General features: G+C 38.9%; 2 protein-coding genes across 4 annotated transcripts; one reads left to right on the forward strand and one right to left on the reverse strand.

Moving 5' to 3' along the window:
• Positions 1–12: 12 nt before the first annotated feature.
• Positions 13–1,419, forward strand: spaca9 (sperm acrosome associated 9). Its single transcript, XM_043239031.1, has 4 exons — positions 13–84; positions 184–346; positions 826–1,028; positions 1,115–1,419. The coding sequence occupies exons 2-4, from the start codon at positions 203–205 to the stop codon at positions 1,410–1,412; spliced, it is 645 nt and encodes a 214-aa protein (XP_043094966.1). The 5' UTR covers positions 13–84; positions 184–202; the 3' UTR covers positions 1,413–1,419.
• A 97-nt stretch (positions 1,420–1,516) lies between these two features.
• tsc1a (TSC complex subunit 1a) lies at positions 1,517–12,412 on the reverse strand. Of its 3 annotated transcripts, none has more exons than XM_043239029.1 (22): positions 12,301–12,412; positions 10,992–11,189; positions 10,813–10,916; positions 10,534–10,686; positions 9,578–9,722; positions 9,291–9,445; positions 9,099–9,172; positions 8,848–9,008; positions 8,304–8,416; positions 7,858–8,020; positions 7,653–7,765; positions 7,488–7,545; positions 7,321–7,404; positions 6,741–7,221; positions 6,578–6,648; positions 5,955–6,127; positions 5,408–5,590; positions 5,171–5,281; positions 4,945–5,067; positions 4,604–4,791; positions 3,867–4,031; positions 1,517–3,700 (listed from the first exon to the last, which is right to left on the reverse strand). In XM_043239029.1, exons 2-22 carry the CDS (start codon positions 11,098–11,100, stop codon positions 3,205–3,207), a joined length of 3,423 nt encoding a protein of 1,140 aa, XP_043094964.1. In that variant the 5' UTR covers positions 11,101–11,189; positions 12,301–12,412; the 3' UTR covers positions 1,517–3,204. The 3 variants fall into 3 exon arrangements, with proteins under 3 accessions (XP_043094964.1, XP_043094965.1, XP_043094962.1); XM_043239030.1 differs by lacking the exon at positions 12,301–12,412 and adding an exon at positions 12,128–12,267 and having other exon boundaries at positions 6,605–6,648; XM_043239027.1 differs by lacking the exon at positions 12,301–12,412 and adding an exon at positions 12,128–12,267.
• Between the last annotated feature and the right edge of the window lie 1,208 nt (positions 12,413–13,620).

Genomic DNA, 13,620 nt, shown 5'->3' on the forward strand with positions numbered 1-13,620 from the left:
CTCTTGTTACTGAGCAACTCGAATTCAGTTACACAGAAACAGCAGCGGGAATTTGATATGCCGTTATAATACCTACTAACACAGGTAAGTTCGAATACATCTCATTTATCCTTACATTATGTTACAACTGCTTCTTTATTAAAACGGTCTGCACATAAACACTGCTGTATCCATTTTAAACAGTACCAATACTAAAACTGAGATGACAGACGTCAGAGAGCAGCTACTTTCCACTGAGCACAAGTATAAACTTTTCAAACAACAGCAGTTTATATTTATAACGGCTCTTGAGCGTTCGAGGGAGCACGCCAGGGACAAAACAGAGCCCGTCTCTACCGTCACACAGGTAACGGTGTATTCAGTTTGTAAAGTTTTCACACTTTACGGTGTTGTGGTCAACGACTCTTACAGTTACTGAAGATTACATAACTGCGCTATCGGTTCGGGACGGTAAACAAACAAGGATATTTGCTACAAAAAATAAATACATATTGTAATATTGCAATATTATCACTATTTGCAATTTTGGGACATTTTACATATTTTTTTTTTCCTGTGACGGCAGGTTGCCTCAGAAATCTGCTAAATAGGCGCTCAAAAACATTTTCTATTATTGATAATGTAGAAATCAGCTATAATAAATATAACTACAATATATAATGTAAATACAAGCATTAATAAAAAACAACTTTCCAATTTTCAATTTTCCAATCTGTATTGGTACTTATAAGTTCCACATTATATTCTTGCTTATTGCTTACATTATTACAGGCAAATGCAATTACAATACATTTGACCTTATTAGTCAATGATGTTCCTCTGTAGGTCCAAAAGTACATGAATCACCACTGCAGCAATTCCACAGACAGACGCATTTTCTCGCTCTTTTTGGAAATTATTTCTGATCTCAAAGGTGTTTTAAAACATCTGGAGTCCTCGCTGTCAAGTAGAAACACCTCTAGTGAGGGTCTGAGCACTTGCAGGGAGATCCTGAGCCCCAACAGAAACATCAGTCAGCTAAGAGCACAGTTAATTATCATTATTATTATTTTTTTCTATTTTCTCATTGATTGAAATTGCATGGTAATGAACCTCAAGTTTACCTACTTCACAGGTACCCACACAACGAGATCAACCGGCTAAGCTGTGACGAAGCAAGAAACTTCTATGGTGGGATTGTTAGCGTGATTCCGCTGGCTCTAGACCTCCTCAACACCTACAGCAGAGGAGGAGCTCAACGTGTCACTCCAACCGCTACAGAAACATCTCAACAAACAGTAGCAAAATATGCAGAGATGGTTCAAAACATTGATAAAGACACCAGAAACAACCCGAGCGGATATAAAAAAGGTACAGGTGGCTGGCATGCTGGAAAACCAGCCTGGAGGCCACCAGGAAATACAAGGAGATAAAAACACTTCTTCGGCATTTACGCATGTATTGCAGTGAGCTATCACACAAAGAGTATTATTAAATATATAATTACCATTTTAAAATGATGACTATGACAAAGATATGCAAAACATATATTTTATTTTTTTTTTGTTGATCATAGCAAGTAGGACAACACAAATCTGTTTTCTCAAATTCAAAATAGAGTCTCTGGTTACCTGTTACACCCGTCACCGTCTGGTTGTACCATAGTTCAGATAACTTTCAACAAACGACTTAAGGTGACGGACAGACTTCCTACTTTTTTTCAGTAAGGCATTTCGTGAAACAACAAAATGTTTAAGAGGGATTTTGGTATAAAAACAAAGTAAAGTCTAAGTGACAGGAAAACACAAAGCTGTAAGACCACACTCGTAGTGAACTGTGATAACAGTCTAAACAGAAAAAAAAAAACAGCAGTGATTTCCATAGATTTCAATTCTCATTGTAAACTCTCAGAGCCATTTCCCCAGCTGGCAGGCCGAAGCCAGCATTATTTTATTTTTTTATGCACTTCACATATTCCAATTGTATCCTGCTCTGAAAACAAACCCTAGGGGCAAGTTTTTTAGAAAAAGACAAGTATATCGCTCTCCTAAAGGTTCAGCAATCTTAAGAAGGCCTGAATTTTTTTAAAAAAAGAAGTGCTTTTACTTCAGCCAGCTGCAGCCCATTATATGAAGCCTTTTCTTTGCAGATGGGGTATGACCTGTGAAAGACAGAAATGAAAGAATATAATAGAGGGACATAAGCCTTCTGGCTTATAGCGAGCAGCTTCCTTTCAGAGTTTAGTGTGTCAAAGTATTGCAGTGGCCGTATTTTGTATGCTATTGAGACAAGAGCATTCACCCATCAGACACATCTTAGACCAAAAAGATATTCTCGTTTCACAACAGGTCTCAACTGGACAAATGGACCTACAGCAGCCTGGCCTGTGTTCTATAAGGCTCTGACGGTCCTGCAAAGCAGCAATCTAAATCGGTTTATTTTTCCCATCACCACTCATACCTTCGAGCTGGCATGAAGTGTTAGCTAAGTATTGCACTGGTGACTGGGCGCTACAATCCCAGCAGAGAACTTAATGCATAAAAATAAAATCTATTACTAGAAACACAACACAAGACTTGCTTATTCTCAAAGCTACGGCATATACACACGGCTCGCCTCAGCAACGAAATGTGATTACTTATTCTACTTCACCTATTTCACATAGCTTCTTTTTTTGTTTTTCACATTTTTAAATCGAACTGATTGGTTGGTTGGCATGATCTATTTACAGTGCTGCATTTGCAATGATCACACTTGGTAATGTGCAAAGTCATATCAGCAGAAATCAGTGACTCGATGGGGGTATTCTGCATGGACAAATTAAGGAAGATTGGAAACCGACCTGTACTATCACAAGAGCAAATGCAGTGATTAAGTCAATACAGTCAGGGCCGAAAAACATCCAACCACCACGCAACAATCACCACGGTTGCTCATCAAATGCCAATTATAAAAAAATATATATATACTGAATTACAATGAATTCATATTAGACAGAAGATAAGTGAAGCTTTTTTGAGAACAAGATATTCTCTTACCGCCGTGGTGACTACACGGCAAGTGATAAGTGACAACCTTTTTCTTTTTTTGGCGTTTTGTAGTAGAAGAGCTTTTAAAATGAACTAAAACTTTGCAAACCACTCTAAGAAAAAGAGCAGCGCATTTTAATACTGGGTCCAAAATGATCTTCTTTTAACTGCAGGAAATCATGTTAGCAGTGTACAATCAATGCTCATGGTGGGTCTCATTGTAGTCCATGATTCTCAGATCCTGCTGCCTCCTCCGCTGAATATTATATGCCCTGGGTCTGTCCATGGGCTGCAGGTCAGCCTGCTCAGTAGCCTCTTCAAGCTCCACGCTCTCTGTGGGTTCTGTGATTGCTTCAACCTTAAGATCCTTAGAGATGCAGATGAAGGTGGCCGGCTCACCCTCGTAGTGGCTTTCGCTCTTATTTCGAAACATCTCTCTGGCCCTTTTACCCAAAAAGCTTCCGGTACTGGGGTAAGAGCCAACTGCCAGCGGGGAGTCACAGGAGAGGGCAGGAAATGAACGAGTAAGGGCGGAAAGATCTTCTTCCTGACTGCCATTAATGAGTGCAGTGGGTGTCTGAGGAGACCCGGCAGATATTTCACCATTGACACACACGTGCATGCCTTCCTCTTTTTTCACAGGGTCGGCTGATAGAGATGGAGCAGATGGGCCTGTACTGTTGCCATTTGGCCTGAAAAACATAAATGGAAATAGAACTCTGCTATACTTTGAACAACACCATAATTGCTCTCTTTTATTTTGTTCCGTAAGGTCTAGAGTGCATTACAGAACACTATTTGTATTTGTAAATGAATCGGTGGAAGAGAAACATATGTGCATGGCAATATGGAACATACCTCTGGTTGGGAGGACTGCTGGGCTCAGAAGTGGGCTCTGCTGGTGATTTAGTGTTCAGGTTTTTGAGCTCTATCTGGCTATAGAGCTCAAGTAGCTCAGATTGTAATGCCTGAGTGATGTGCTTCTGGGCCAGATACCTGTTTTCTGAAGCCTGCAGCTGCTCCCTACATGAAACAAAAAAAACAGTGCAGACAAAGATTAAATGAACAAATCTTAGAGCAAGATACTGTTGAAAAGATGAACAGAACCTGAGGATCCATATTGTACAGATCAATACAGCACCACTTTATTAGATCTATAACATGACCATTAGTAAAGACATCATACATAATACATAAAAACAGGGTTCATATGGAAAATGCAGGAGGTTCAGTAGTTGTTATATTTAGCAATTAAATCATAAAAAATGTGAAGTTAAAAGTAGTATTTGCCTATTATAATTTAACATTTTTATGTGTTTGCCTGCACATGAGGATCAAAGAACCATGAAGATGCAAACGTGTTAAATTTAAATATTATCATAAAATACCAAGTGGTATGTCAGGTAAATGTTAGTTTACTAGTCTAAAGTGTTCAACTAGCAAATTAGTTCTACAAACCCTTAATTTAATAGTACAATAGAATATAATATAATGTAATGAAATTCTTGTGTAATAAAAATTAAGACTTAGAATCAAACTAATATCATATAATGATAACTTTCAACAGGACAATGAAGATGGAGGTCAGCTCATACATGGCCTGGCTTTTGACATTTTCCAGCAGTTTCTTTTGCTCTCGGGTGACTTGCTCTTTCTTGGTGAGCTGATTCTCTAGGTCTGTGATGCGCTGTTGGGCTGCTTCAAGTCTCTGACTCTGCTGCAGAGAGTTCTGCCTCAAACGCTCAACCTCACGCAGTGAAGATGCCTGCAGCATATTCAGCTCCTAACAGTCACAAGAGATTAGGTAAAAAAAAAAAATCAGCATATTTCTCAGGTTTAAGAATGAATCGCATTAACCACTATTTTACAGATTAGAGATGCACTGGTTTACACAAAGTCATATGTCAGAAGTCAGTAGTTAATAATCATTGCCTACCTTGCTAACCTCAGGCCCCAAACGGTCGATTTCCTCCACGCATAACTTGTTGGCTTCACCCAAAAGCAGCAGCTGCTTGTTCAGGAAAGCCATCTGCTGTTCCATGTTTTCACTATTGTTCAGCTGCGGTTGGATAAATCAGTTTTTTTTAAACTTCTGCTTTCAAATTATTCTTGCAGTATCATACTGTTTTAGGTAGTCCATCTTGGTCATAAACAAGTCTTACCTTAATGGACAGCTGGCTCAGTATGTGTCCCATATTACACACTTTGTTATTGGCTTTCTGGAGCTCCGCCTCCATTTCTCCAACCTTCTTCTGATTCTCTTGCAAATCACTCTGTAAATGATGCCACGTAAAACATTAGTATTTCACAGAGCAATGGAAATGACAAATGCTGACCATTTTTGTGTGCTGTATTGTAAGAAAGATCAACTATGCAATCTTTTACAGTCCTATGATTACCTTTAACTCTTGCATCTTTGAGTAGTAGTCATTCCGTTCCTTCTGTAGCTGCTGGATTTGAGTCTGCAGTTGGTTCACAACAGCATCTCTATCTTCCTGTATATGCCTGGAGCGCCTCTGTTCCTCTTTCAGGCTTACCTGCACAGCCTTGATCTCAATGTCCTGAAGCTTGAGTTGGGTTTTCTGCCACGCACACAACAAATGAGAAAATCACGTCACAACAACTTAAGTCTTTTGTTTCAAGCCTGAAAAGACTTTTAAGATGTTTTAACAGGGTAATGTCACCAGTTACGCCAAGATCTTCACTTTCACATTTTCTGCATTGAATATAGAGGAACATTTACAAAGTCTTCAGAATGGATTTTTAAAAAAGCGATAAATGGAGCTGAAGGTACTATTACGTGTTGGCTGGTAAGTGAAACTAAACTAAAATATTTAATAAGCATGCAAAGAATGGGGCATGTGTAGAATTGAACGACTGACAGCCTTTCAACTATATGCAGAATTTTGCACAGGCCTGGGTAATTCTTCTAGTTTCGTTAATTACCATGGAGTTGTTTTGCTCTTCCAGTGCAGTAGCATTGACGATACGTCCAAAAAGACGGCGGTTACGAAGGGCATGCTGCTCTCTCTTGTGTCTCTCATACAGCAGCTGGTTATGCAGTAACAGCAGCTGGCTGCGCAACATCCCCAGCTCATCTGATGCTGCCGACACAGGACCTAAAAAATATGTAGCAGTCAATACAAAAATAAATAAACCCCCCCCCACAAGAATAGCACCGTAGTTTAAATGTGAGAAAAAAAGCTATACATAAAACACCACCACCGACAAAAAAAGGCCAAAAACTATAATGATAGACTGAGAATACAATTTAAAAATATAAATAAAACAAATTGTCAAATCACAATATGGAGTTTTGAAGTTCATTTGAACATATATTGTGCTATTTTACTGAGAGGCTACAGGGATTCTGGCCATCATGACCACAACAATGACTAACACAAATGTTTGAGGATTTTATGAAGAATGACACAAAAAACAGTAAAAGAAATTGAAAAATATTTGGAGGAAAGTAACTGGAAAACACAAGGAAAGCTGAAGGAGAAAAGCTGGAGGACACGGGCGTCTTGAGCACGGAGAGCCAACAAATTAGTAAAATTACTAAATACCTTTTCCTTTATTGCTATGCTGTTTACCTCCAGAGTGTGGGTCTGTTGATTGGCTGTGAAAGGACAGAGCTCTGCAAAAAAGCAAACAGACACTCTTTTGGTACTTTTCCTCTATTAAAAACTACTTTCAATAGTCATATTAATAAGAAGAACAGAAGCGTACCTCTTCAGTACTTTCTCATGGGTGTCATGACCCTGCTGAATAACGCGGTCCAACACCTCCAGAGGGGATGTGGCAGAAAGATCCTCCCCTTCTAGCTCCTCTCTGTGCTCGCTTTCTTCTTCAGCCCTTTGGAGGGCCTCTGTGGTCTTCCTCTCCAAAAACAGAGATGCCACTTTAGGCAGGGCAAGGTCAAACAGTGGCTCGTAAGGCATGGACCCCTTTGTCAGATCAGACAGGGAACAGTTACTGCTTTTTCCGTTTTCGATGGGGGTGAAAGTGGACCATAAGGACCAGGGTTGCGGCTCTCCTCCTTTGGCAGAAAATTCAACCCTGTTGGGTGTAGATGCTAAATTCTGCTCATGACTGGGGTGAGACGAGAGAAGGGTGTCCAAGGAGCCTGAAAAGGAGGAATCCAGGCCTGGCCTCGTCCCAAAGTCCAATCTTCCGAGAGTCAGGCTCAAAATCTCCTCATTGATGGTATCTTGAAAGAAAACATTAGAGAAGCTCATTGAAAATAAAGGCATGATCAAACAATATTAAAGTCGGGACTCATAGTTTTATATGATGTCACTGATCTCACCATCCTCTCTCTCCCCGTCTGTCCTTTTCACAATGTCAGAGAGCTGTGCCAATGACTCGGGAATCTTGGCATCACTTGCACCTCCTAAAAGTAGCAAAAGTAAAGCATATTAACTCGTCTGTATCAGTTACTAAATGAAATGAGCCTCTCTCAGCAGATATTCTCACCATTGTTATTAATACTCCTAGGTGTGGCTTTTCTAAGCTCTTTGCCGGTCTGAACAACCTGAATAGTTTTAGACAGAAAAGCATTTTTATAAAAACACGCTTACAGAATATTTCTCAGAATGTGTTTAATAAGTAATAACGCAAATGCTCCATGCGTTCATGTACCTTAGCCTGAGTACTGCTGGTGTTTTGGGCAGGCTGCCCTATTTCCTCTGAGAGTGATGGGAGAGGAGACGACCCTGAGGGCGTGGAGGGAGATAGGGTCCATTTTCCATCCCCTGTAACAAAAATAACCCCCTGAAGCCAGGCAAGGGACCAAACAAACAAGGAGAACCTTTTTGCTTTCTAGACTAAAATGCATTTGGCTGACCTGAAGTGCTGGGGATCCGTCCTGAGAGGTGGGAGGCACTATGTGAGACGTCAGAAACTGTGGTGGGGGACATTCCTCTAGAGCTGGGAGGGGTGGTCATCCCACATACTGAGGAAGGGCTCCACATCTCCTCCTTCATCCCTGAGGAGTTCATCCTATCACTCTATTGATGGACCAATCACAAATTCATTCAGGTGGGGTTCACATACATGCTAATCTACATTCAGAGACGTGAAAAAATGGTATAATTTTTTTTTTAGATAAACTATTGCTAGTTTGTTTAACTGTCAAGTTGCTTATATTTACAATCGTTGCTCATTTTACTACTGGTGTTTTTTCTTCTGGGGGCTTGAGAATTGAACTTTGTTACTGTACAAACGTTATCATGAAATGAATTTACTCATGAAAATACTGTTATTTTACCTACGTCTTTGGGGGATCCTTACCTGATGGTTGGGGGTCTGTGCGCTGGAACCTGAGTCTTGGGTTACAGTGAGATAAGGAAGAGACATAGAAAGAGACTGACGAACAGCAGCAATTGGTGTCACAGATGTGATTTCTGAAAGCAGAAAAAAAAAGTTAATCAGTAATCTCAAAGGAAAATTTAAAACAGATTATTCTTAATATAATAAAAAAACGCTTTAACATTTTATATGTAGACTTCACAAGTTGGTCTACTTCATACATGAATGAAAAGCAGGTAAGTTTCTGCTATAATGATTTTATACATATTTATGTGTTTTATATTGTATTTGTGTTTTGATAATTGCTTCAATCAGTTGATTACATTATCTTGTTTGTTTCATGGGGAGCATCTTATGAATGCTGTTTTTTTTTTTTGTTAAATAAAAGATTTGTTACAAAGTCCTGTGTATCCAAATGCCTTGGTTTTAATTTTTTTTAAATGAAACTCTTATGGCTGGATTCCTCTTTTTGCATTGTAATGATTTACAGACAATATTAATAATTATACATCATAGGTCATTTTACCATGGATGCTGAGCTCCGAGCATGATCGGCTATGGTCTACAGGACGCCGTGGTATGTGATCTGACAGAGAGGAGTATCCTTCTTCAGATGATGCCTCTTTAGAATCCAGCGAAATTTTGGCACACTCTATCACAATATCATGAGGCTCAAATCTCTTCCATCTACACAGAGTTAAAAACAGTAAAGCATGATAAAATTGATGTTCACTGGATCACGATATAACAGAATTCATAATATTTAATTTTACTTACCTGATTGGATCAACCTCATAGTCTTTGGTTCCTGTGATGAGCTCAGGATGTATCCGTACATACTCTAACATAGGCTGTTATACAAAGGAAGAGGAAATTTTAGGGCAGGTGTTAGAATAGTAATAAAGGTTTTGCCACTTACATGAAGTGAGCATTTTTTTTAATTGTGTGACACGAAAGGTAAAACCTCACCTTCACCACTTCCTCAAATGTGTCAACATTTTCTTTCATACTGTAGTGGGCACGCAAGTAAGAGATGAAATTACAGGGATACATGCCATACAAGCGATGAAAAAGCGAGTACACGCTGGCATGTAGATGGACTGCAAACACGCCGTGAGCATGACCTACAGGACACATTCAAAATAATTGATACTTTTAGAATTATCGAGAAACAGCACTTCCGAGAGGTGAACCTTAATAAATACCATTTCAATCGCAAATGACAAGGGTTTTTGCAGTGGTTTCTGCCCGAGTACCTGGGTGACGTTGGTTCCAGGCAGCGAGCCTTCCAAAGATGTCAAAGTACTCGCACAGAAGCTGTTTATTGGTTTGAGGAATCATGGGTAGTAGAGCGATCAACACCAGCACACCAGTTATAAGAACTACAACATCAGAGTCAGCCTGGAAGTAAAAAAAAATATCAAATTGAATTGCAACCACTATCATTCAAAATTCATGGAGACATAAAAAGGATGGATTCACTTTATTAAGTAAACATTCCAATAGGTTTATTCCATGGCTTAACCAAGGGAAAATATTTTTCGATTTTATGTTTGTTTGGTTTTTTTTGAAGAAAGATAAACGTATAGCAATGAAAGGCAAAATATTAAATGTTGTAGAGGGTGGGGTTAAAATGACATTTTCACCCTAGAGATCCAGAGCCAAATTAGTTATTATATGTATATTCCTCAGAATATTTTTGGTCACAAGAGACAAAGATTTGTGAACAGTAGTTTATATAGACTTACATACATGAAAAAATACTTTCTAAACATAATTTATAGCAAATTCTACAGGTGTTCTTGAAACACATTATAGTAAAGTGTAGTATTCTGTATATATTATAGTATTTACAACACTTAATGAATGCTACAGCATATTGTGGTATAAACTACAATGAACTGTAATAATTACTGTAATGTCCTTTTTGTTTTACTACAGTAAACTGTAGTATATTGCAGTTTAATATACCCTTTAGATAAAAAATGTATTGGGTAAAGTAATTTGTTTATATTACTGTAGTTGTTACAACAGGACAACAAGAGGGTGAATAAATGACAATTTAAATTTTTCGTTTTTTTTAATTCCCATTTAAACCTTTACCAGGGTAGAATCCCATTTTTCAGTTTTCTCAAGTCAGAACAACCCACATGCAAGTTCAAAGTCCTATTTGTAACCCTATCACACTTGACTGGCTTTGAATTTTTGGTACCTTGAGGCATCTGAGCAGCGAAGCAAGCAGAGGGAAGCGAGCGATCTTGTGGATCCATGGTGGCTGCTTACGAACAATATGGCCAAGGAGGGTGATGGTGGAGAGACGGCAGCTCTGCTTGCCCATGCATTCATTCATCTTATCTAAAAGATACTAGAAAGAAACATATCCAGATGAGGCCGTTAATCATTAATCAGCGATGTTCTGAAATCCATGATGAATCAATAACTATTCACCAAAGCATATACTGAAAGCTACCAAAGATGAGTCTTCCTTCACCTTATCATGGGGCTCCCTGACAGAAGACAGGATGTCCACTGCTTGAGATGAGCTTGTCTCCAGGAAATAGTCCACAAGGCTATTCAGCAACATGGTCCCTTTATCTGTTGGTCACACATGGTGGTATGATTCCCTCAATTTGCACTTGAGAAGCTATGTGAACACAAGACAAGACTAACCTGCGCTGAGTGTTTCCTGCAGCAGGTTTTTGACCTGCTCCAGCTCATGTAGGTCAGTGGACCCCAGAAGAGGGACGAGGTCAAACACGTTTGGCTGTTCTTTGGCCATAGCTGTGCAGGACAGTGGGCAGGACTGATGCCTTTGTCACAGCGTAAACCGATGCCCTGTGGTGTCAGCATGGGGTGTGTATGCATGAACTAGCGACAAAAATTACAAAACACAATCACTGTTAAACAAAGAAAGAGCAATAACGCGAGTGACGTCAACGTGCTGCCAAAAACAGTCTGTGTCTTTAAATCGAGCAACGCGCCGACATAGACAGTGGTTTGGACAGGTGTGCTTTGAGTAGCTATGCAACTGAAAGCTTAGAGCTACAACCAAATACTGTACCCACAAAAAGTAGCACATATGCAATTTGGACATGTTTTATAGCAACACCGTGCCAATATCATGTTTTCTGACATTTGCTTTGCTAAAACACTGCAAACACGTATACCACGATTAGGCCTATCCCTTATTTTTTGGACATGCACGGGCACACACACTCATATTTATGGGGGTTAGTATGTTACACATAAACACCATAATACAAGAACAAGGTATTCAGTTAGCACCATAGTGTGACCACCTGACACCAATGCTCTATACCAAATTAGTAATATGTTGCAAGCGTGTAATCTCAGCAATCCACTCGTCTACGATACACAAAATAAATGCTGTCTAGGTAGTCAGCTCACTAGGTGTTGAAACGCAGCCATTGTTAAAATCAAATGCAAGCTGTCACGCTGGATTCAGACTGTATGGCGAAGAAAGTTGAACTGCGAGCGTTTTACTAAATGCTAACTAAAAACAACTCGATTCACACACACTTCACAGCTAATATCAATCTAAAAGCCTTTAACCGTTTTCCTCAGTCTCACGGTAAGTGTAAAACTCAATCAATAAAGCAAGACAGCTCTCGTAAACGCCATGTATTACGTGACAGCGGCGCATTCATCACTGCTGATAAAAGAGCTTCAACTCTGCCTCGCGTCTATGACACCTTTTGCCATCTGTTTTTACTAAAAATCGACTTTCTCTACGACAAATGTGGCACACTAAACGCGCACCAGGCGCCTTAAAAACAATTTATTACCGTACAGAGAGTGCGAACTTCAAACAGTCGCCATCTTGAACACCTCACGACCTTTTACACTGCTGAGCTGTTTGCGCAGATGAAAAACTTAATATACGTAACGATCCCAGAGAAAGTGCAATCCAAAGCTGGGGGTTTATGGGCTGATGTTTAATTATAGAAAGGATACTGACCGACTCTTCTGTCTCGCTGTCACAAGATCACGGCATGAGTGACAGAAAGGTGTGAAGTGCTGCTGTGCAATGAGAGCTAGCTAAGCATGTAGCGGCTTCAGCGTGACAGAAGCTCACAGCGCATGCGCGGAGCTTTAAAGGACAAACATGTTTGTTTGCAAGAAGCGAACAGTCCTGAGTTTTAAAATTCAGTGTACTATAACGAACAAATAAATTTATAAAACGTATTTCAACATACACTGACGGTGCTCATGGCAAAATCATCATTACATACAATAATAGTAAAAAAAGCGTAGTGTGATTGTGTGTGTGTGCGTATATATATTATATATATATATATATATATATATATATATATATATATATTATTTATATATATTATCAATAGGCAATAATAATAATATTAGTTTACTGCCAATGATATTAAATATTGATTTTTATATATTAGTTTATCAATTATTATCAATAGGCAACAGTGCAAAATATTAATGTGCCAATGAATGAAAGTGCCTTTATTTCACCGAGCTCCTCATTTAATAAGGTGTGGCTTAATTATAGCCTGTTAAGAGGAATTAATTAATGTTGTGAGGTTTCCAACGCCTATCTGATTTATTGGTTGTTCAAGGGAGAATATTAGAGAGCTAGTAGAAAAACCTTCCAGAAAGGACAGCAATCAGATAAGACTTTTACAGCAACAATGAGCACGGGGACCTGATCCCGAGAAAAAGACCAGATCAGAAAAGAGTGGACAGAGAGACCGACCAGGTGCAAACCCAGATAAAACTGCAGCTTCATGCTGATAAGCCTAATATACTGACAAGGTATGAAAATGGTCTGAGTGCTGTGAAGCCAGCCGTTATCTCTATAATGAGCTAAATTTAATTCATCCCTGCCGCCTTTGGTTTTGATCCCACTTATTCATCATTCATATACTCTCACCTCTAAATCCCCTGGCATGATTCAGTAGTGGTCTGACAAGCCTGTCTATTTATCAAAGAATCCTGGCAATATGTATCACCGTTTTCACAAAAATATTAAGCAGCAAAACAGTTTTCAGTACTGATATTGAGAAGAAACTTTTCTTGAGCAACAAATCAGCATGAAAGATTTATTATTAAGGAATATGAGTGATGGAAGACTGCTATGCCATCAGTGGAATAAATTACATAATAAAATAATTTCAAATATAAAACCTGTATTTTAAATTGTAATAATATGTCAAAATATTAGGTTTTTTTTTGTATATAATACATTTTTGTTTTATGCAGAGAAAAATCCTTTATAGCATATGACTTGTTTTGTTGTGAGTGTAGATATAAA

The sequence above is a fragment of the Puntigrus tetrazona genome, chromosome 5 (genome assembly GCF_018831695.1).
Source record: "Puntigrus tetrazona isolate hp1 chromosome 5, ASM1883169v1, whole genome shotgun sequence".
Classification (NCBI taxonomy): Eukaryota; Metazoa; Chordata; class Actinopteri; order Cypriniformes; family Cyprinidae; genus Puntigrus; species Puntigrus tetrazona.

Coding starts and splice junctions, on each gene's coding strand:
- spaca9 (XM_043239031.1), top strand. CDS start 203: ATGACAGACGTCAGAGAGCAGCTACTTTCCACTGAGCACAAGTATAAA. Junction 347..825: donor CCGTCTCTACCGTCACACAG/GTAACGGTGTAT, acceptor GTTCCTCTGTAG/GTCCAAAAGTACATGAATCA. Junction 1,029..1,114: donor ATCAGTCAGCTAAGAGCACA/GTTAATTATCAT, acceptor CCTACTTCACAG/GTACCCACACAACGAGATCA.
- tsc1a (XM_043239029.1), bottom strand. CDS start 11,100: ATGGCCAAAGAACAGCCAAACGTGTTTGACCTCGTCCCTCTTCTGGGG. Junction 7,222..7,320: donor AGACGGGGAGAGAGAGGATG/GTGAGATCAGTG, acceptor TTTTCTTTCAAG/ATACCATCAATGAGGAGATT. Junction 5,591..5,954: donor AAGAGCAAAACAACTCCATG/GTAATTAACGAA, acceptor TGTGCGTGGCAG/AAAACCCAACTCAAGCTTCA.